The 23,348-nt window shown below is 55.5% G+C and overlaps 1 protein-coding gene across 3 annotated transcripts in view; it reads right to left on the bottom strand.

Annotated features, from left to right (window-relative positions):
• The window catches only part of SCUBE3 (signal peptide, CUB domain and EGF like domain containing 3), a 38,785-nt gene extending 16,886 nt beyond the window's left edge, over positions 1-21,899 (bottom strand). For all 3 annotated transcript variants that reach the window (XR_015705756.1, XM_087762313.1, XM_087762314.1), the window contains exons 1-6: positions 21,571-21,899; positions 12,512-12,634; positions 11,333-11,458; positions 8,150-8,284; positions 4,791-4,916; positions 3,703-3,819 (exon numbers count right to left, since the gene is read on the bottom strand). Coding sequence is in view for 2 of the 3 variants with exons in the window: in XM_087762313.1 (XP_087618439.1) it covers positions 3,703-3,819; positions 4,791-4,916; positions 8,150-8,284; positions 11,333-11,458; positions 12,512-12,634; positions 21,571-21,673 (730 nt within the window). In the remaining variant the exon portion in view is untranslated. The remainder of the gene's footprint in view (positions 1-3,702; positions 3,820-4,790; positions 4,917-8,149; positions 8,285-11,332; positions 11,459-12,511; positions 12,635-21,570) is intronic.
• Between the last annotated feature and the right edge of the window lie 1,449 nt (positions 21,900-23,348).

The raw sequence follows: 23,348 nt of genomic DNA, 5'->3' as shown, positions 1-23,348 counted from the left end.
AAACCCCCTCCGGTTTCACGCTCTGCATCTTGCTGGCTGGAGCCCCATGCGAGAGGGAGGAAGCGCATTACAAGGAGCGTTAGTGCAGCCTGTTAGTCTGGGGAATCAGGTCCTTGCCCTCACCAGAGAAAAACCAGTGCGTGCCAGGGCAGGTTGCAATCCCCGAGAAGAGCCGTATGGACACTGCATGGCCATGGGCTTCGGGAAGGTGACCATGTCCCGCTGGCAGCACTTGCACCACTTGGATTTAGCAGTGAAGCCGGCCAAACCAGCGGTGAGCCCAAATTTTGGGTGCGCTTGGGCTGCTCAGCCTTACCCATGCATTGATGCACCTGGATGCAGGAAGCCCCAGTGAGGCACAGCACAGGCCTGGGGTGCTGAGCACCCAAGGGAGCATGTGGGAGCCTCGGGGGGGACAAATGGCCAAGAAGAGGCTGAGAGCGGCCTGGGCAAAGCAGCACACCCCAAAATCAGTACTAAAACACCCAGGGATCACTCTGGGAGATTGCCTCAAAAAATTGGCCTGAGCTTTGCCCTGCAAAGGAAACTCTGCCTGGCACCACCCAGCCATGGCTGGGAGATGTCCCTCCTTCATCCTGGTCATTTTGGGGAGGGGACAAGGCACCCCAGCACTTCTTTTTGCTCCCGCATGGGGACAGAGCTCTGTGGCAGTGCTGGACCGCAGCCAGAGAGCCCCTGGGCAAGCGCAGGACTGGGGCGCTTGGGGCATGTGGAGCCCATCACTTGTGGGACCGATTGGAGATGAGCACATCCCCGCTTAATGAGAAACGACGCCGGGTCCGTGCAGAGGGGAAGACGGTGGAAGGGGAAAAAGGGAAATGCAGCCCCCAGCTGTGCCTGCGCTGTCCTGGGGGGCTCAGGCTGAAGGCAGGGATTCAGCAGCTGGGACACAGGATGCTGAGGCTCTGCAGGGACCATGTCCTCCTCGGGGAGGCTGATGTACGCGGAGGAGCATGCATGGCATGCCCACAAGCACCTGCCCTGCATCCCTGTGCCCTGCTTTCCCCTTCCCAGAGCCCTCCTTCGTGGCAGTCCCTTCGCTCTGGTGTTCCCAACATTGACCTGGCAGCGGGGGTCTGGTGCAGCCCCTGCTCCCGGCACCACTCCCAGAACTGTCAGCTTCACAAAGCTGGGGAGCATCAGCAGTGCTGCCGTTCAGGAAATCAGCCATAAAACTTGAGATGGGTTTAGTTTCCTTCTCCATCTAACTGTATTTCCTCCTCATCCACTGCCTCCCACTCCGCTGGTGCTCGCTGCAAGCGATGGCCCCGCTGCACCCCAAATATTGGTGGGAGGGAGCTGCAATGATGCCCTGGCTTGCAAATCTTCCCAGAAAGCCAAAATCTGCATCACTTGCAGCAGCCTGGCTTGTATCTCCCCGCGGGTGCTGCATCCTGGGCTGCTGGAGGGTAATTTTATGTGGTTGTTTTTGTTTTTTTTTTTTAAAAAAAGGCTGCTTTTCGAGCATAAATATAAATATATAAGGTCATCGGCCTCCCCTCCTGGCTCCCCCTCCCCCTCGAGCCTGCAGACATGTTGGGAGCCATTAGGGCTGGCCCCGCTTTGCTCAAAGGCATGTTATTCATTATCTGCATTTTTAAAAGCAGCAATAAAAAGCGGAAAAATGAAAAACACTGGCCGTGGCCTAATGAAACTGTCATTCAAAGGGGCTGATCATGCTTCCTGCCGCGTGGTGTGATCTGAAGGGAACCTGGACCAGGGGCCTGTCCCGGCAGCCCATCAAACACACCGCGTACAATTTCAAAGCCCATGGCCCAGGGAGCAAGTTTGTGTTTCCCCTCGCTGGAAACTTTATTCCCCTTGAAATGATGAAATATTTCAGAGGAAACGGGGAAGGGGTGGCAGAGGGAGCACCGGGGAGGGGGGAGGGCTGTTTGCTGAGCCCCGGCTGTAAAACAAGAAAGGGTGGTTATAAATATCCGAGCAGGTACCTCGGCTGTAAATCTGCTGGCTGGGCATCCCCGCAGGGCGGCTGCCGGCTCCCAGCGGCCAGAGCACAATCCCACAGTGTTCCCGTGGTGGGGCTGGGGGACTGGGAATTCCCTGGGGGATGCGGGAGCCAGGAGGGCCCCTTCCTGCGGAGAGGGGGCTGCAGACCTGCAAGGGATGTGAAAGGCACAGCAGTGGGTTTTGCTCCTAAAATCCTCCATCACGGTGTTTAGTTTTCCTCGGGAAGGTGGGCGAGGGCAGAGCTCACAGGGATGCATAGGCTCCGGTGGGAGATGCCCCCCAGCAGACACGGCACACAGCGTGGGGATGAAGGGGGAGATGTTGGCCAAGGCGATGAGAATGAGCGATTTTGGAAACCCCCAAATCCCACTCTCACGCCTGTGGTACCCAGGGTCCGAGTGCTGAGACCCTCCAGCAACTGGACCCGTCTCAAGCATCCCCCAAATTATCAGATGCTCTGGGGAGCTGCTCTCCCACTCCCTGCACTCAGTGGGTCAGCAGCATCATTTTGGTGCCAAACCTTCCTGAGTCCTCGCACCAACATAAACAGCACATGCACAGGGACCTTTGTCCGGGAGGAACCACAAGCCGACGCACCCCGGGGTCCCAAAGTCCCTGTCAGAGGAGCGCTCCCCACCCCAGGGCACAGCAATAACCCCACGGGAGGGTCCTCGGCGGGTGGGACGGGATGCAACGGCCGTAGAAGCAAACATGAGGATGACGGGGACAAGGGGCTGTGGGCGCCTGCCAGCAGCCAGGAGGGACTGGGATTAATGCTGGAAGCGGGCTGGGTGACAGCGGTGACATTAAGGTAGCTGACAGGCAGGAGGGCTTTGCTGGGGGCTCAGCCCCGAGCATCCCTTAAGCTGGTGGGGACCAGCTGGGGGCTCAGGGGGCTCCTCTGTCACTCGCCCCGAGGACGGAACTGTCTTTGGAAAGCACAGAGGGTTTTCTGTTCAGGCACAGCAGGGACACGGGGAGCCAAAACCTCTCTTTTGCTTTCAATTCCTTTTTCTTTTTTATTTTGCAATAAGAACTCAAATGTCTAGAGCAATTTGTGGACTTAATCACTCCCCAAATGTAACATTTTTTTAAATCAAATCAGCTGTTAAACAGCACAAGCATATGAAACCAGTAAAACTTCTATCTCTGTTTGATGTTTTACAATTTGAAAACACACACAGGAAAAGGACAATTTTGGGAGGTGGTTGAGTTGTCGGGTTGTTGGGGTTTTGGTTTTTTTTGCAAGACAATTGTTCCTGAGCCGAGGCCCCGTGGTGCCAAGTCAGAACAGATTGCCGTGGCCAAATCTGTCCCCTCCCTGTCCTTCCCTGAATGCTGCTGGTGACAGTGACGATTTCTAGTGTGGGGACATCCTCACCCCTCTCCCTTCAGCAGCATGGAGGCAGGCAGGGATCCCTGCCTGCACCCCGGCACAACCAACCTGTCCCCAAACATTTCCTCAAGCATCCCTGCAGCCACTTTTGCTCCCTGCAGTCAAGCAGCAATGCATCCCTGAGCCTTGTGAGTACCCGCAGCATCCCTCACACACACACCGAGTTTCTCCAATCTCAGCAAAAAGAAACGCCGCATCCCTAAAGCTTGAAAAAAACTCCTTCATCAGGCCAAGAGCAAATTGCCCAGGGAGGAAGACGAGCCATCCTGCACCCTGACCCACGTCCCCGTGGCTAGATGATGGCTTGCACCTACCTATGCATGTCACCCCGTCGGAGTGCAGCAAAAACTTGACGTGGCAGCCACACTTGGGCCCCTGGTCAGTGTCATCGCAGGTATGCTGGCAGCCCCCGTTCCCGTAGTTGCAGGTCACTGCGGGAGGCAAAGCACCGGCTGTCACTCAGAGCCCCAGCCCCTCTCCTCCCCTCCCAGCATCCCCAAGCGGTAGCATAAAGCCGGCTTGGAAAAACCTTGTCCATACCCTCAGAGAGATCCCTCCCTCCTGGATAATTTCTAAAGCCATTCGGCTTTCCCTGCGGGATCTTGGCAGATGCAAACTGTTAAATGGTTTCTCGCGTCTTCCCTTTGCATATCTGCTAAATGCCACCAGCGGAGCCCGAGCAAAGGGGACCGGTGGGCTGGTTGCCCTTGACCCTGGATCTGGTGTTACAGGGGAAGGGTGGGACTCTCCTGAGCTCTGGAATGACTCAGGTGCTCCTGGGAATCCCTGCCAGCCCTCCCCGGGGGGCAAGGCATACTGTTCATTTAGCTTGGAGGGATAACAGGCTCATAGGATTAAAACTCCATTTCATCAGCGATTTTACACGTTTGCTGCAGACAGCAAATGAGAAACAAAATAAAAATAATTGCATAAACACACACATATCTATTAAATAACCCTGGCAGTGCCAGCAAGATGCTGGCAGGAGATCAGACAGGCTGAGAGCACCACGTCCCTCGGGGAGAGGATTCCTGCAGTCCTCCAGTGCCAATTGCATTCTCACTGTTCATCTCCCCTTGGGAAAGAGAAATGGTGGGACAGGGACAGGGGATGCTGTGCCTCTGGGACCCCCTTTAACTGCCATTTCAGCCTGCTCAGTGTAAGGGCATGATGTCTCGTGGGGACATGGCAGAGGAGAATGCCAGGAGCATCGTCTGCAAGGGCAACGGAAGCAGAGCCAGGCATGTCAAAGGAAAATGAAGCCAGAGGGCTTCAGGCTCAATAAATGAACTAGTACCCAGGGGGTCAGAGCTTTGCAGCAGGGTCAGGAGGAGTTTGTACCACTGGGACAAGGTTAGGGGTCCCTAGGAGGTCATAGCCCCATCTCTGGAGTGCTCCTTACGTTTGCAGTCACGCTGGTTCTTGGTGAGCTCGAAGCCGGGGCGGCACTCACAGGCGATGCCGCCCTTGGGGGTCTCCCGGCAGATGTGGGCGCAGCCGTGGTTCTTGTTCATGCAGTTCATTCCTTCTAAAAGAGAGAAGGAAACAAAGAAAAGCTCCAAAAGCTCGCCATCACTGAAGGATGTCTGGGGTGCGATGGGGATGGGGAGATGGGGGCAGCGAGGGGAAAACCTTGCAAGCGAGAACCTTAGAGTGGACAGGATAACACCGGGAAATGCCTCAAAGAGCAGTACCTCCTGGCACAGAGCTGCTTGGGAAGGTGGACAAAGCCACCCTGGAGCCTTGAACCTTTGATTCCCTCCCACTGCCTTGGGTGACACCCCGCTCCCACGCCTCGGGGCAAGCAGCAGGCGCAGAAGCTGCCGCTGCCTGCCAGCCTCTCCTGGCACTGATGGGACAGAGCGATGCAGCTTCTTTTTGGAGGATGAGGACAGGATGAGCATGGTTGTGATTACAGATCCCGGGGAGGCAGTCGTGGCATTGTTCAGCAGAGCAAGGAAGGGTTTTGGAGGGGCAGAGCTGGCTGCAGGGGGGACAGCCCTGGAGCTGCTCCGCGGGGATGGGCCCCAGGGCTGTGCACATAAGCTACAGGATGCATTGACAGCTCGGGGCGGGGGGGGATGCACGTGCTGGCAGCCCCTGGGGAATGAGGGTTTGGGGAGCTGCTGGTTGCCATTATCAGAGCTGCCGTTTTGCCCTCGCTGACCTGTCCACAGCCTCCTCCCACCCCAGCCTCTCCTGGGACATGGGGACATGCAGCTGCAGAAAGCTGGGTTCAGTGGATGCTGAATGGGGCATTGACGGGCGTTTATGAAACATTTAACAAAACCCACAGCAAGCTGAGGATGGCCCTCTGGGAGATGCAGCTGCCCGCTCAGGGCCTTTTTCTGGCAGAGGGACAGTGTCGGCTCCTTTCCAGACACCCGATGCTGAGCCCACTGTGGGGTGAGCGATGCCGGCCTCAGGATGAGGGACTGAGCAGAGCTGTAAGTCCATGGGCTGCCAAAAGCCTGGGGTAGGAGGGTGAGGGAAGATCCTTATGGGGTCAGGGCACCTCGAAGGAGGATGCTGAGATGCACCAAGCATGCATGAGAAGGGTTAAAAACCACAGGCTGGTGCCTGTGGGTGTCCCAGGCTGCTCCCCATCACCTGCCCTGCAGATCCCGCCTGGCTCAGCTCCAGGTCAGGGTGATCATCTGTAATTGCAGTGGCAGGCGAGCCCTCTGTAATTAGAACCTCCTGCCTCCAAGCACACCAGCCCTCCCTTCCCTGGCCTCTGCACTGGGGCTGGGAACCCCTAACCTGAGGGGAGCCCAGCTCCGTCCCGCTCCAGCACCGTCCAGCCTGCCTCAGAGCCAGGATGCTGCTGCGAGCCCCCACGCTCCACCCAGCCCTGCCCTGGGACCCCCTGGGGCACTCAACGCCCCAGGGATGCCAGGGACAGCCAAGCGCTTTCAGCCTCTCCTCCAAACAGTGGCTTTTCTCTCCCCCTCTTTTTTATTGCTGCTCTTTACTATCATCTGGCAGCATCTTTGCTGCGTCCCAGGTACCACGGCAGACACAGAGACCTCCAGGGCTGACCCTGCCCTCCCACACCGCTGCTCCCCCAGAGATGCCACCTTCCAGAGAAGCCAGATCCCAACAGCCGGCAGTCTGCAGAGATCCCCTGGCACATCCCAGCAGAGATGCAAGCTCTGGCATCCGTGTCTCCTGGCTCCCTTCCAGGCCAGGACAGCCGCACACTGTTTTCCTAAGAGTCCCCTGGCAATTCCACCCAGGCACAGGATCCTCCTCTGCTGCAAGATGCTGGGACACAGCAATCCCTTGGTGCCCACAGCCACCGCCTGGGAAAGGAGCCCTTGAGCTTTGCACCCCCTTTAATCCTTCCTCTCCCTATAACATCATCATCTGCTCTTGCACTGGTACGGTGTGAGGACCCTACTTGCCCCTTTTGCTTTTGGTGGCTCCATTGTCATCATTGGGCTGAGTGTGACAGGGTTTAAAGGCACCAATACCCCAGCGAGCCCCAACCCTTGGCATCTTCTTACTGGAAGGGACTGGCCAGTGCAAGGGAGAGGGTCGCAGTGCTGCCAGAGGAGTGTCCTGGGATCCATCCCCCGGCTCTCCTGACCCAGCAGCATTTCATCCCCTCTGCATCAGGAGGGAGAGAGGAAAGCAAGAAGGAGACAGAGAAACAGAGAAAGAGCAGAGGGAAAGGAGAAAGCCTCCTGCCAGGGTAAGAGAAGAGAGACAAGGAGCTGGCAAGGACCCCAGAAGGAAGGAAGCAGCCGTAACATTGAGGTTTAGCTCTCTAATACTGAATGCTTCTTCATTGGCAGTGCCCAAGAAGCCAGGAGTAAAGTCAGAACAGGCTTTAACATTGGACTTGAATTGCCCTCTGCTCTCGGCTTTTTCCAGGCTCACAGCCCAGGGACCAGCTGCAACCCTTCCACCCCTTGTCCTCAGCAGCCGCTCCTGAGCCCAAGTTCAGGGACCACATAGCAGCTACAAAATCAGTCTCAGGGTACAGAAGCAACACAGGCATCCCCAGGCCGACGACGCTTTGCAGCCGTTCAGCTCAGAAACCAGCTCAAAACCCAGCACCTGCATCCCTGTCCCCAGTGGGGGCCACCCACCAGTGTCACTGGGGGGGGACAGAGCAGCCAGCTCGTTTCTCCTGGGCACACAGGGGATGCAGGAGATGCCACTGAGGCTGCTGAGCCATCTTGGGCTGGGCAAGATTTTCCAGGGAGCTGGAGAGACCAACGCAGCTGGGAAGAGGGAAGGAGGAAAGCAAAAACACTCAGCTGGCTTTGCCAAGCAGGGGAGATAAAAATCAGCAGAGACGCAAAAATCTCTCATTTCCTCCTATTTTGGCTAAGAGATTGCTCCAGACGGCAGCAATTTAGAGCTGATATTGAGACAAGGGCTTGGTGCTCTGCAAGACCTGGCAAGAGAAGACGAGTCTTGCAGAGTGGTGTGAGGTTCTCTGGGTACCTTTTGTTTAATAAAATGCTCTGGCTACAGGATTAACATCCTCCATTTGGCATTATTGTGCTTGATTAAGGGGCCTGCGAGGGTTTTGTTACGGAGATGTTTATTAGCCCCACATCATCCTCTCCTAACGTGCTCAGAATAAATCTGCTTTTAAATTTGCAGCACCGACAAGGGTCATGAACCAGCAACAGCACCCAAAGCCAGGCACCATGCAGGGGTGGCCAGAGGTGATGGGGGACAGACTTGCCTGATAAATGCAGGGGATGGAGGGTGTCCCGGGGCAGGGAGACGCCACGCACTAACCTTCGGGGCGCTGGATGCAGGTGTGCTGGTTGTCACTGAGGAAGAAGCCCTCCCGGCAGAAGCACTCGTAGCTGCCCATCATGTTGACACAGGTCTGCTGGCAGCCACCGTTGCCCTCCGAGCACTCGTCCAGGTCTGCAAAGGGAAGGTGGCAGGGGGTAAGCATGGCTCCGTGGCACACTGAGGGGATGGGGAACCGGGTATGACAAGTTTGCTAGGTAGCACATTATTTCTGCTTTACATCCGTGATCCCCCAGCTAGAAGAAAGGGGCTGCAGGGGATGAAGTCAAAGCACATCAAGGGGTGGGTCACAGAGGCCATACAGCTTCCCTGGCTGATGAGCAAAAAAGGTCTGGCCTCGTTTTACAGGAGGGAACACCAAACCACAGAGAAAGGGATTTTCCTTGTCCCAGGACCCCCAAAGCACCCAGAATGCTTGGCTGGGATGCCAGCTGCAGCCACCCCCCACTCCCAGTCCCTTCGAGCCTGTCGCCGGATCGGGATGCCTGCACTTCATTAGGGGGAGCTGGGAAACCTTAGCCTGGAGCAGGGATAATTACTTGTAAGGAGTCTCAAATCCCCAGCAGCTCTGCTGCCCTCGTGCCTGTTTTGGTTTAACAAACCAAGGCTGGAAGCGGCTTGAAGTGCACACCCCTGGCAGCGGCGATGCCCTCACCCTGGGCTGCTCCTGCTCTATCCCAGCAAATCCCTCATTTAATGAAGAGCAACAGCCCATTGCTCTCTCCTGAGAGTTTTTGGGGACAGTGGTCCAAGCTGAACCTGCCGGTGCCCTGAGAGCAACCAGAATGCCGAGCTCGGGCAGAGAGGCAAACCTCTGCTGCAGTCGCCCCTGCCCCCTCTGCCCAGGCAACGGCATTGGGCCGGGGAGCGAGGGGCCCTGTGCCAAAGAAAACCTCCCGTGAACTTGAGCGTTGCAGAGCTGGCGGCTGAGAGGAAAGCTGAGCCCCACCAGCATCGGCTGCTGGAAACGCTGGAATAGCGGCTCGGTGATGGCACGCACCGGGGAGGGGCACCCCCAGCACCACGGCACGCACTGAAACCCCTTGCTTTTGGGCAAGGAGATGGATGGACAGATGGATGCCCAAGCAGCACGGGTGCCTTGCACTGTGTCCCAGCCCCAGGCAAGCCCCAGGGGATGCTGGAACCCCGGGGGATGCTCAGAAATCAAAGCAGGGCTGCAGCTCCAGCTGGAAACTGCCACAGGAGCAGAGCCCAGGAGCGCCCCACACACCGGCTACCTTGGAAAGGAGGTGTTGAAAACATCATCTCACACCTGGGTGCCTGCGGGGCAGGCTAGGGCTGACAGCTGGGCTGCAGCCAGACACAAAAGGGACATCCTCTGTGATGGCAGGAGGCTTGTGGCTTCCTCCGAGGTTCATCCCAGCCAAGCTATGTCCTGCAGATGCCAATAACGCTCCTCAAATCCCCCTGCTTATAACAAGGGCTTAACGTCTTGCGATTTCTCCTTCAAGCTCCGCACAAAAATGAGGAGGAAGCCATTCAAACCCGATGGCTGAAATGAGACTCCGCTGCTCTAATACCTGTTTTATTAAATACAATGGAGATGGGTAGAAGCCAGCAGGGCCTGTGTCAGGATGGGGGCTTGAATTCCTGTCCTGGTTCAAAAGGTTGCCTGGGGTGGGCGATGGGGGGGTTGGCGTGCTCCGGCAGGCAGGCACGCCGACCCATCTCTGGCTCGGCCACTGCCTGTGGTGCCAGCAAAGCCCGGGCACGACCCTCTGCTTTGCTTTGCCTCTGGATTTCTTCTGGCTAAGAGGGGATGCTTGCAGGCTGGGTAAAGCACGGTCAGGATGCCGGGAGGAAGGAGGATGGGGAAAAACCCACTGGGGTTCATCTCTGCTGCCCCCCGAGAGCAGCCGCTGAGCAAACCCAGCCAGAGCGCAGAGGGTCTTGACATCTTTGTCTGTAAAACGGGCTCCAGGGAATAAACCTGCGCCATCCCTATGGCAAAGCAACACGGCTGAGGTGCTGGGATGAGCCGAGGAAAGGCTCAAGGGGAGAGCTGGGGCTGCCCCCCAGGTCCCCCCTCGCCTGGCTGCTCCCCAGCCACCTCCATCCCCTCCCACCCAACTCTGTAAACACATGACGTCTGTGGCTCGCCGAGCCCAGCTTTCCTTTCTTCTCCTCTGGCTCATCCTCCCCCTGGAGAGGAAGGCAGAGCCACCCGCCCGCGCCTCCTCCCAGCTGTGTAAATCTCCCCCCTCCCTGAGGAGGCTGCAAAGATGCCGGTGATGGTGGTTAATGCAAAGCGTATGTGTCCATAATCCCTTCCCCCTCCTCCTCCTCCCAGTGATGAGCTCACTAATGACCCCTCTGCAGACGCTAATTAGAAAATAGCATGAGCTCCAGGTGGAGGGAAGGCGGGCGGCCCCGTGCCCCAGCGATCCCACCTGCGGGTGTTGCGGGAGGAAGCGGGTGCCGGGGCATGGGCAGCCCGGCTGGCCCCAGGGCTCTGCCGGGAGCTTTGGCTTCGCCGCGGCCGGATGGAGTTTGGGGTGGTGGGAAGTGGCGGGGAGGATGCACGGCTGCTCCATAGGCAGATGCTGGGTTTGTCTTGGCCCAGGGATTATTTACCCAATCCCTTTGCTGGTTCCCATCCCCACCGTATTTGCTATTAACTCATCTATTTTGGCAGGTGCAGGGCTGACCTCAAGCACGAGCAGAGTGAGCGGCAGGGCCTGGGTGAGCCCTGCCAGCTGGTCCTGCCTTCGGCAGCAAGGCAGAGCTGCTGGCCCAGCCGCTCGCGGCAGCAGGATGCAGCCGCAAGGGTGCTGCAACTCGCACCCAGCATCCCCAAACCCAACCCTCCCAGTCTTGTTTTACCCCAGCCTCCCCCAGTCCATGGACAGACCCATGGAGCAAGTTTTTCTCCCAGCATGGAGCATCCTCCCTCGGCATCACCCCTGTGCAAAGGGGAGCAATCCCGTGCCTGGCTAGCCATTGTAGCACAGGACATGCCTGCAGTCGGCTTGCTGCCGTGGGAGTGCCACCACAGTCCCCCAGCTCTGTTTGGGGGGGGTCAGAGCTCAGGATGTGCCCGGCAAAGAAAGCCAGCAGGCTGGTCCCAAGGTGCCAGAGCTGCCGAGCAGCTGTGACACGCCAGCAACCCACCCCTGCGTGTGCCGAGGACCTGTCCCTCACCTAAGCAGTTGTGGCCGTCGTGTGCCAGTCGGAAGCCATCATAGCAGGTACAGCGGTAATTGCCAGGGATGTTGACGCACTCGTGGACGCAGCCCGCATTGTCTTCCCGCTCGCACTCGTCAACGTCTGCAGAGAGAGGAGGGCAGGAGAACTGCGGGGCTGCCCTGGCTGAGGATGGTCAACTCACTGCACGGGTGCTGCTCCCCATCTCCAGCATGTTTGCAACCTGGCTGATATTGTGCCCTGAGGTCTCTGCTGTCTCTGCTTACCCCAGCAGGTCCCCACCTCCGTTATCACCTACAGCATCCCTCCACACCCTGCAAAAACATCCCCTGTCCTCCCCAGTCTAGACCCTGGACTTCCAGCTAACCCGCCGCCTTAAAGCCTTGGCACAGCGCAGCAACCTGCTGAGTGCTCTGGGAATCTCATGGGATTTCCTGATGGTGGAGGGCAGAGCAGCCCGTCTCCATAGCGAAGCCTTGCTGTGCCTGGAGCACGCTTTAATCCCTCTGCTATTTGTACTCAGCCCATACCAACCCTGGACCTGCTCTGAGCAGAGCCGCAAATTTTTCCCCTGCCCCGCTCCTGCTTTCATGGTGTTGCTACTCCAAGGAAACCATTTTCATTCCATGCTCCACTCAGCTGCATATATCTATATCTGTATCTGTATCTATATCATCTATATCTATGTCTACATCTGTATCTACATCTGTATCTACATCTACATATCTATATCACCTATATCTATATCCGTATGTCTTATTTTTAAGCTTCTCATGTTTTATGTGCTAACTCAGTTTTGCGGTCTTTGGGTTGGAAATCCTGCAGTTAAAAAAAGCCCAGCTTTGTTTAAAACAAGCCCCAGGTGACCTCCTGGGCCTGGGCAGCCCCAGCCTTGCAAACGTGGCTCTTTGCAGAGCAGGGGAGGGAGCACGACAGCTGCCACTGCCGCTGGCAGGGACAGTCACACTCCTCTCTATCCCCATGCATTGCAGTGTCAACAGGCCAGGAGTTTGGGGCAGAAAAGGGGAATAAAAAGTTTGCAGTGGCCTGGGGTAAACAAGAAGCCTTTTTGCAAGGGCAGGGGACATTGCTGACGAGCCACTGCCTGCCTCCAACCTGTCTGGGCTGTCACTCGTCGGAGGGGCTCCGGCTCTGGTGGCGGTGGTGTGCCCCTACCTTTGCAGTGCTTCCCGTCGCCGGTGTAGCCGGACTTGCAGATGCACTTGTAGGACTTGGGGGTGTTCTGGCAGATGGCGTCGATGTGGCAGTTGTCGGTGCCCTCCACGCACTCGTCGACATCTGCATGGGGAGAGGCAGGGGGAGAGATGGGGAGAGCCAGGGGAGCTCTCCATGTCTCCCCATGGGAGCCATCACCCGAGGCAATGAAACCAAGCAGCCCTCCAAATTTTCAACCCGCACATGAACCAGAAAGGCTCAAGGAAGCAATGCTGCTGCTTTGCTCCTTAGCAGCTTCACCGTACCCAGCCCTGACGCAACGGCTGATGGGCTCAGGATGGAGTGCTGGAGCAGCAGGCACTCCCGAACAGCACTGCTTGTGCCCCTGCTCTCGTACAAGCCATCCTGAGACTCCTCAACCCTTTCGCGTGTCTGATGGCAGGAAACACCACTCAGGCGCCCATAGTCCAGGCTGGAGCCAGCCCAGGCAGAGGTGAAAGCCTCTGTCTCCAATTAGCCGTTTCCTGAGCCGACCAGTCACCCAAATAATCGTCATCGCTTTCTATTCTTAGATGCAGAGGAATGTGCAGGAATTAGCAGGGACCGCATTAAATAAACCTGGGAGCCGGGAGCGGGAAGCAGGAGGGAGAACTGGGAAAAACATCAAGGCTTCCTCAGAGGCACAGCCAAAATCCATGTTCCCCTCACCCCCGCTTTGCCCCTCAACCCACTTATCCAGGATGCAGCGCTGTGGTACCCAGGACATCACATCCAGAGCATCATGTGCCGGTGATGGCCTCAAGCAGCGATGCCCAAGGGTTTGCCATGGCAGGAGGCCACGGGAGCGGAGGTTTTAATGATATTTGGGAAACAGAGAAGCCTCGAGCACATGGGGCACAGGTTTATGAGCAAGAGGCTGCTCACCTGGCTGCTCTCTGCCTTCCCTGCGCAGGCAGTAAGGGAGACATGTTGCCCCGGAGTGGGCACATCCCCCTCTCTGGCTGTGAATGCCTGGCAGTGGTGTGAGGCAGCTGGGTGCCCCTGGGGGCTGAGCATCACCCGTGGCCCCACAGGTATGGGCAGGGCTCTCAGAGCACCCCGGGCTCCCTGCTCCAACTCCACAGGCACGCAAGGAGTGTCAGCGCTGCTCCCGGGGGGTGTTTGCCTCCGCCGCCTCCCACAGGGATGGCGAGAGTCCCGCCAGGGAAGGGGGATCTGAGGGTCCCTTCAGCTTCCCTGTACCCCATAAAGAAGAGCCTGAGGCTGTGAAGCTCTAAGTTGCCTTTAAAAAGCTGCTTTTCAGCAACCCCAAGAACAGAAGTGCTCTGGGACGTCCCCAAGGACATGAAACATCCCTGCAAGCCTCAGGCGGGCAGGCAGCCCCGCCAGCCCCACTGGGATGGGGGCCACGGCCGCGGGAGCGCTGGCCCAAGACCTCTCCCGGCCACCCCGGTGGTTTTTTGCCGGGAGATGTGAGTCACCCAGCCGGGGGGAGGAGAGCTTTGCCTTTGCACCAGGGAGGCGGCACGTGCCTGCGCATTGTATAAATATTTACAGCCCGCATTCATATTTGTTATTTGACATTAGCCATGGCCCGCGGCCACCATGGCCTCCCTTGGGCCATTAATCACTGGCTGGAGGCTGACCCACCACGGTGGGGACAACGGAGGGATTGCACGGAGGACCGGCACCCCGGTCCCGGCTGGCACCTTTGCCTCCAGCACCCATGGCACTGGCCACAGTGCTGCTGCACTGCAACCACCCCAGCACCTGACGGCATCCCCAGGGAGAGGCTCGCAGCCCACCCTGCGGCAGGGGTCCTGCAGGGGATCGGGGGGGGCTTTTGTCCCTTTGGGAAGTTGAGCGTGGCTCAGGCACAGTCCCTCCCCAGCCAAACTTCACATTTGGCTGCAAACCCCATCCCTGCCCTGGGGCACGGCCGCCCCACCGCATCCCTGACCCACCTGCAAAGGCCCCATCCTACAAACCAAAAACGTGTGCAAATAATCGCCAGCGGAAAATAACCTGCAAAAGCCACAGGAGTGCAGAGCTGACTCCTTCCCTACCATGTTTTCAGGCTTAAAGAGCCTTTCGGCACAGGAGGAAGTGCCTCCAACGCTGGCGAGTGCTGTTCAGCATCACAGTGACTTCGCCTCTGGCTCCAGCATCCCTCACTGGGGCTCTTGGGCAGGTGGTGGGGGGGATGCGGAACTAGAACAGGGGGACGCGTGGGGGACATTCAGTCGATGGTCCCAAGGCAAGAGGTGCTGGGTCCCAGCACCCTGAGCACCTACCCTGACGTTCAGGTGGGAACCAGCACCCAAACAGTACAGACCATCCATCAACCCCCATCTCCTTCCCCTAAAAACACCCAAAACATAAAGCATCGATCGGACATCACATCATTGACATTTTCCCAGCCTTTTGCGAGAAATCTCTCTTTTGGGGGGGTTGTGTGTGTATTTTCTATTTCTTTTTCCTCCTGCACCCTAAAACTCAAGACAATGAACAATGTCTGCACGGTGCTGCACACAATGCCATGCCTTTCCTACTCGCACATGCATGTTATTTTTTTTTTCTACCTTTTTTTTTCCATTCTGTAACTTCAAAACTTCTCTAACTTTGGAAAGATTACACAGCAGCAAAAGTACAAAAGAAAACATTATAAATTTGCCACTCTGTAATTTTTCCAAGGCTGGAGACATTCTGAAAGGTTACAAGATGATAAAAAAAAAGAAAAAAAAAGGGGAAAAAAAGTGCATGTGCGTGTGTGGGAAGAGTGAATAAATACCCTCCTTGGCACCCCAGGAGCCATCCTGAGATTAGCAAAGATGCTAATTTCAGAATGCTGAAATTTTGGCTCCTAAGAAGTATCATTCAGAAATGATGTAGTGAATTAAAAAAAAGCCCTCTGAAAAACTAAATTTTTGCATTTTTGTCAATGCAAGCAGCATTTTCCCATGAAAAGGAAGGTTTGCCATTGGGACAGCCCACTTTTCCCGCAGGAGAATTTTCACCATCCAAAAGAATGCCTGCAGCCGTGCTGCAGGTGCTTCCAGCCGCCGCCAAGGCACAAGGGATTTCATTTTCAAGCCAAGCGAAGAGAAGTTTAAAAAAAAAAATCCTTATTGATGTTCCCGTCCCTATTTGCTCTTGCAAAATCCTTGCTGGGATGCACCCTGCTTGTCCCCCCTGCTCAGGGGGACCTTTTGAAGTCCAAGTCCCAAATCCATGTGGGGTTTTTTTGGGGGGTTTGCCAGCCAGGACCCCCTGCAGACCTGCATGAATAATCAAAGCTGCCCTTTTTCACCCAAAGTTGCCTGAAACGGGCCCAAACCGGATAGTGCAGATGGGCACACTGTGCCCCCAGTCCCCAGAACCAAGAGATTTTGTACGAGGCGGAGAATTTAATTTTGATGAAGGTGCCGAGTGCTGTCAGGGACCCAAGGTCTCGCCCACATCCAGTGGCCCCCGCTCCCTGCCCAGCCCCACCTCCCCATCCCACCACACTTTGGGGCTAATTAGGGCTCATCAGAGGGCAAGAGCATCCTCAGCATCGCCGCCATGCCATGCCGCGGGGTTTGCAGCGAAGGGCAGGAGGCTGCGGCGCTCGCCCTGCGCCTTGGGCGATGTTTTTTATTCCGTTGTGGGTGGGATTTTCCAGTGCTGACTGTTGGGCCCCGTTCCGCTCCAGCTGCAGCTTTATTCTCCATTTCAAAGGCAGTGGAGGCAGACGGTTTCAACGCCACTGCCATTTCGAGTGTGCCAAAAGTGGGGGGACCGCCAACCCCCCGGGACAAGCACGCACCCACCGGGGAGGCGAAGGGCTTTGACCAAGGCCAGTGGGGAAGGCGGTGGCGGAGCCCACGGGCACCTGGGTCCCACGCTTGTGCCTTGCCCTGCGGCATCATGCCACCCGCGATACGTGACGGCGAGGGGGGATAAAGCAACAGCTTTTATATTTTTAGAGCCTGGATTGAGGCTCTTTCCTCACTTCCTTATTTTGTTTTTTAAAAAAATAATAAATAATAAAAGATGGTTTTATCCATAGGCTGAAAGTCCCAATAAATTTGAGGAGGGGGCTGAGATAGGACAGCAAAAACCCAGCAGAAAACCCCCAGACAAAACCCCCAAACAAAACCACCATCCTTTTCCTCTCTTCTGCAAGCGCTTCAGCTTTTTCTTTCAAATTAATTTTATTCTTTATTTTTATATAGGCATATATATTAACAGCCTGTCTGTATAGGGATGTGTGTGTAGCTGTTGGCAGACATGCGGAGTTTCCACTCTGCCTTAATGCCAAATTAAAGCTTTATAACTTCAGTAGCTCTTTTTACCAGGGTATTAATAACCACCTCAGACACTGTGGTGCAGTTTATTAATCATTTGTTCGCCTGGGGAGCTTGCAAGGGTGACTCGTGCTGTGCCGCAGCAGGACGGGCGCAGGGCACAGCTGCGGGCAGCTCCGATGCAGCCGATGACATCCCACTGGGAGGGGATGGGGGCCGGGGGCTGGCGAGAGGGGAGGAAGGTGCTTTGCAGGGTGGCTTTTTGCAAATTGGCCAAAGATGTGTCATCTGAACTCAAGATCCTAACTCAGGTGCTCGGCAATGGCTTGTTGCTGGGATGGGGGTGCCGTGCCAGGGATGCTGTACCGGAGACGCCGTGCCAGCAGTCCCTGAGCGGGTACCTGTGCTCGGGTCAGGTCAGAGGGGGTGTCTGCATCTCACCACACGATGAAGACCCCTGCACCAGCCCCACTGCAGGAGCCCAACGCCCCACACATCCACCCAGCTCTCCTGAAAGCAGGTGGAACCTGGTAGATGCAGCCACAGTGCTTGGCCCTGTGTAATGACAGAGCACGCATGAAGGACGAGGATCCACAAGTCGCAGCGAGGACCTGGGGGGGTTCCCAGCCTGGTGACCCCATCACCCCATGCACAGGCCCTGCTCTGCACCCCTCGCCCCGGGTTTTGCTTCCCCAAAGCTGGCAGCGCCCCAAAAGGGGCTTTTTTCCCCACCATCGATGCTTCCTGCTCCTACACGGGCAGAGCCGTGTTGAGCTCCACATCCCCTGCACCAGCTCAGGTCATCCTGATGGATCCTAGATCCACCACCAGATCCAGCATCCCCTGGGTTGGAAACACTCCCTTCATCCCCATCCCACCTCCTCGTGCCAACCCCGGTCGCTTTGGCTCAATTCAGCCTCAATTTCTCCAAGGAGGGTTTGATGCTCCACGCCAACAGCATGTTCATCTCCCTGGGTAACTGTCATTGCTGTTGTTCTTCCTTTGGCTTATCAGGCTGACCAAGCCTTGCCTTAAAAAATTTTGTTTGTTTGTTTGTTTTTGGCTTCAGGAGCAACAATTGCAAGATCTCCAGCTGGGAAGACAGCCTCACCGAAACGCGGCCGGCCAGGCTTCCTCCAGCGTCGTGAGACAGAGCAAACTTTATTTGCCATCTCAGGCTTCTCCTAAAGCCTCTTGGGGGACTTATAATTTTGTAAGTGAAGGTTAAGGTTATTCATGCATATTTTTTTCCTAAATGGATTACTCCGGTGCGACCATCTGCAAAGGAAAAATCTATATAAAAATAAAAGAAGAAAAAAAAGTCCTGAGCAGTTTGGACACAGCAATACATCTCCGCACTGGAAGACTCGAGGTGTCTGAATATTTATACTCCTGTTGGCAGTTACAAAAAAACTCTTCTTCCCTCCTTCCTAAGCCCCCCTCCCCTTTTTAATCTCGGTACAGGCATGTTAGACACCCTCAGTCAAAGATCTCCTTTGAACTGCTGTATGTTGAAATGTTTACAGTTTTAAATTTCATATTTCAGAGGGGTGGAGGGGACAGGCACAACAGTCGCACACTGTGAATGCATGAGAGGGAGGAAAGCGGAGGCCAAGGGGGAGGAGGTTTGGTGGAGATGGGAGGGGAATCAAACAGCATCTCCACACTGCAATTGGAAAATTTTAGACTTCTAAAAAAAATATAAAAAATAAAAAAATAATCCCTGGTGGCATAGGCTCTGCAGGTGCATCCCCACTGAATCCAGCCCCTTGCACGGGATGGTGGCTCCAGCCCTGGGTGGCTGTGCAGCACCAGACAAAAGAGCTGGTTTTACCCAAGGGTGAACATGGAGCTGGGCTGGGGCCATGATCCCACTCAGGACCCCACGCTGGGTGGGTGGCTGGGGCTGTGGGAGTGCCAGGGGCTGCAAGATGGGGTGCTGGGGTCCCCCAGGGAGATGCTGCATCTCCCTTCCAGCCCTGTTCCCTCGGCACCATCTGCAGGGACGTGCAATTTGGTTGCAGAAGAAGGTGGTGAATCTCGTGACATGTCTCCAGTTATGGGGGTGCTGCCAGAGGAGCACGGCAAGGCCGGATCCAGGCTCTGCCTGGTACAAGAGGAGGGTGCAAATCTGCCAGCCCTTGGGCTCCATCCTCCCCAGGGCACAGGGAGGGACCATTGCCGGCAGACGATGGGCAAGGGCACTGCTCCACTGCGAGTGGGAGCTCAAGGACAGGCTCTTCTGCCTGGCAGGCTGTGAGACGGACTGACAGATGACGCGATGGGACTGGGGGTGGCATTACCTGTCCAAAAAACAGGGGAGCTGTGGGTATGGCAGCAGCTTGGGGCCATTTGGGCAGCTTGGCATGGGGACCACAGGGATACTTCATCCCAGCTGAGTGCATGTTGGGAGCCTCCCCAGCGTTATTTGGATTTATATTGTCAGTTCTCCTCTTGAAAGCTTTCCTAGCCCTAAACTGACCCAATAAACCCCACAGACAGCCAGGTCCTCTGGCAGACACCCTCCAGGCCTGGTGGATGGCTCTGCTAAATCCTTCCTTCCCTACAGACTAAACTTTCCGGGGTAATTCAGAGCGAGAAATGAGCCAGCAAGCCCTACCCACAGTGTGATGTTATCACAGCCAAACAAGCCCATCTGACAGGAGAGGAGCCGTCCCCCATCTGTGACAGTCACCTGGCAAGGGTGTCTGTCCCCCGAAAGGGCAAAGGCTTCGCTGAGGGCAGAGGGGTGATGTGTGCCCCATCCTTGGGGCATCACCCTGCAGATGCAGGGGGGATGCCCGATGCTTTTCAGAAATATCCTATTAAAACATGACCCAGGAGCACAGGGTGGCTTTGAAGAGCTCAACAATGCCTGTGCGTGCAGAAAAACAGGCAATAGTGGGTTCCTAGGAAAAGCACAGTTTTCATCTGCCACCAGTAATCCCGGGTCCGTGAGTTCAGCCTCATCAAAAAAGGACCGGGTCCACCCCTGCCCAGAGCCCTCGCTTCCCTCAGCATCCCCACGGGCACCAACCTTCACCCGTCCGCATCCACCTCCCCCTCACCACCCTGTGGGACCCTCTGGGCAGCGGCTTTGGGGATTGACTCTCCATCCCAAACTCCCCCTGGCTGCAGAGCGGCCGGACCCCCCGGGTCTGCTCTGTGCCTTCACCAGGGGCCGGGAGGAGCCAGCACTGTCCCGGGCATATGGCGGGCGATTCACCCCGGCGCAGGATTGAGCTCACCTCTCTCCACCCCCACTCCACCCCTCTCCTTCCCCGAAGGGATCTGTCAAGTCTCTGCACGATGGAATTTTACTTTGCTATTTTAATGCAATTCTGGCTGAGGCTTAAATGGAACTGGAAACCAAAAGGCCTTAATAAATAAATATTATGATAAGAAATGAAAGCAATGCATACACTCAAGATAATTTGAGGGGGGATAAAAACCTAGGCATTCCTTTCTAAGCCTAAATCATAAAGCTTTACGTGAAGCTGGACGCCTGCTTACCAAACCTTTGCCCTGGAAAATCTCCCCCGTGCTTGCCCAGACTGCCCTCCCAAAAAGTTGCCTATTGTTTTAAAAACACTTTAAGCCAGATAAGACAATAGCCTTGAAATTCCTTCTAACTTTGTCGGTGACAGGGCTCAGGCGACCATGCGCAGGGCTGAAATACGCCAGTTACTAATGCCTAGAAGAGATCTTTAATTATATCCTGCACTTCTATATTTCATTCACACTCTATTTAATCTCGCTGTACGCATAAACACGCAGCTACTACAATAGCAAGAGCCAAAGCTGGTTTTGATAAATCTTACATACTGGTAAATGCTATGGAAAAAAAAAAAAGAAAAACCAAAAGATTGTATAGATAGTGGTGAATTAAGGAGAAAAAAAACCCTTCGAGACAGCCAACGGGATCACGCACATAGGGCTGTGTGTGTTTGTGTGTGCGCACGCACTCCTGCGCGTGTGGATAGAGAAAAATCTGAACTAAATATAGAGGTGCTATACAAAACCTAAGGTATAGATAGAGCATACATAAAGCTACATGTGTACGTTTGTGAAGGAGAAACTCTGGCTCAGTACAGGAGTAGTGAAACAGAAAAGCCTGAAGTTGATAACGATGGGACATACCTCTCTTTTCTAGAGATAGGGAAAGGGCTCCTATATTTTTCAGGCTTTGCTGTGTTCAGCTACCCGAAGTTTTCTGCAGCCCACACCCCTATAGCACAACAGTTGAGATTCAACCCACACCTATGTAAAACACACAAATGCAGATGCAACCTCCCAGCATTACAGATACCAGCTCCGCCGTCTCTTCCCTCCAACCCAGCCCGAAACGAGCCCTCCTCGTCTGCACTGCCATGGGTGTTATCCTCATCTCACAGACACTGAAACCCAAAAACCAGAAAAGCCCCCCTAAACCCCTCCAAACATCAACATTATCCCTGTGATGGGCGCAGACTTTTTTGCCCACCCTAATTTTCTGCCTCTGCACCCCTTGCCTTGAGATAAAGAGTCCGAACAACAAAAAAAAAAGTATAAGAAATGCAACTCATTAAAGAGTTTACAAAAAACCAACCCCAATCAAAGGCAGCAGGCAAGAATATCTGCAAACAACATTTAAAATCCCCTCCACTATTTGTTGTGATTGCTGCTAATTTCTCCAGCCTGCACATAAAATCCCAGATCTAAAGAGGAGGTCCGGCTGCCTAACACACACATCAAACAGCAAACCTTCAAGCTGGGAAGATTTTCTCTTACCTTGACTGGCTTTATTTGCCAGCGTGTTTCCAGAGTGGAGGAGAAAGAAAAGGATGGAAAATCCAGCAATCTGCAAAGCTCCCATTGCAATCCCAGTCTGCATGGAGGAGTGGGGGCAAGACGGGGGGATTTCTAGTGCTTTAGAGGAAACAAGAGGCTGAGCATGCGAAGGGAAATCAAGAGGAGGAAGGGGCTCTCTTCTTGCCGTGTGTGAGACAGAGGGAGGGAAGGGAACTGAACTGATGGAAAAAGCTGCTCTGGGTTCAGTTTGGGGCTCTTGGTGTTGCTAAAGAGGAGAGAGCGAGGGAAGGAGACCCAGGGCAGTTGGAGGAAAGTGGACTCTATCGCCCTCTCTCTGGCGGCTGCTCTGATCCCTTCTCCTTCTCTTTTTTTTTTTTTTTCCTTAAATAATCCCAGCCAATTCCAGTTTTGCAAGAGAGCAGCAGCAGCAGCAGCAGCAGGAGCAGCAGCGCTGGAGGGGGGAAGCAGGCGCCTTGCCCTGATGCTGGGGACCTGAGAAAGGGGAGTGGAAAGGAGAGCCCCAACCAAGCAACGCCCTTTTTCTCCCAGCCTTTCTTTCTTTCTATTTGGCTTTGGTTACTCTTTCCCGGCTCCCCCCCTCGCACCCCCAAGGCTGGGCTTTGCCTGCAGGAATTTACAGTCTGCGCTGGAGGAGAAGGGCCAGTAGCCATGGAGACTGCTTCCCTGGGAGCAGGGAGGTCAGGCGGAGACCATGGGCGATCAATGCATCAATGCAAAGCCCCCCGCAACTCCCAGACCCACCCCGCACCTCGCAGCCCTTCGGCCAGCCCAGGGCTTGGGGTGGTGGCAAGCGGGGGGGCAGGGGGAGGCATATGGCATAGGAAAAGGCAATAGGTGGAAAAGAAAAGGGGAAGGAAAAAAAAATATATATAAGGAAAAAAAAAAAAGAGTTTGCAGATGGCACTACCTGGCTGGGCTCAGTGGCTGCAGGAGCATCTTGGGGTGCTTGGCCGGCAGAAAGCAGGACTGGAGAGCAGGTCTGCTGTTTGCAAGGGAGAGGTGGGGAGGGGGGACTGGAAATAAGGGTGGAGGGGGGGAAGACAAAGACCTTTCTAAAATATTCAGGGGTTTTTTTGTTTGCTTGCAGGAGCCTCTCGCAGCCTGGCCCCCTGCAGCCGGCATCCCAGGGGTGCAGGGGGACCCTCTGCCACACCCCATGACCACCCCTGCACTGGGAGCTGCTGGCACCATCTCTCTTCTGGGGTGTTTCTGCTCCCTGAGTCAGGAGAGGCATCGCCAGCCAGGAAATTGCAGTGGGAGATAAGGCTGGGAGCCAGGAGCAGGAGGAAGGTGTGCAGTGATTCCACCTGTCCAGGAACGTGGGGGCCCAGGGCCCCAGCGGTCACCCTGCCCACAGGGTCCTCCTGGCCCACTGTGCTGCCCCTGCAGCCTCTCATTTCCCCTTTTGTCCTAGTAACCCCTAAAGATATAATACAGGGTGCTGGAGGTGATGGAGAACGTTCAGCTAAGCCAAGGCACCCACTGCCATCTCGTTGCAGAGAGGAGGGGAGGGACCGCAGCTGGACAGGAGGAGGCTGAGGAGTCCCTGGGTCTAGTTGTGCTTTCCCTATAAAAACGCATAACCCTTGGGCTGCCTTCATGGGACAGGGACCTTCCCTGAGGGAGAAGGTTTGCAAGAGCGGGTCTGCTTTAGACAGGACAGATGCAGCACAGCCAGCCCAGGAGAGCACCACGTGTGGAAACCAGGAGCTCATCCTCACGCCGGGTATTTCAAA

The sequence above is a fragment of the Nipponia nippon genome, unplaced genomic scaffold (assembly GCF_047370975.1).
Source record: "Nipponia nippon isolate SJK-2023a ecotype South Korea unplaced genomic scaffold, ASM4737097v1 scaffold_25, whole genome shotgun sequence".
Lineage (NCBI taxonomy): Eukaryota > Metazoa > Chordata > Aves > Pelecaniformes > Threskiornithidae > Nipponia > Nipponia nippon.
This window is presented reverse-complemented; position numbering and strand designations above follow the sequence as displayed.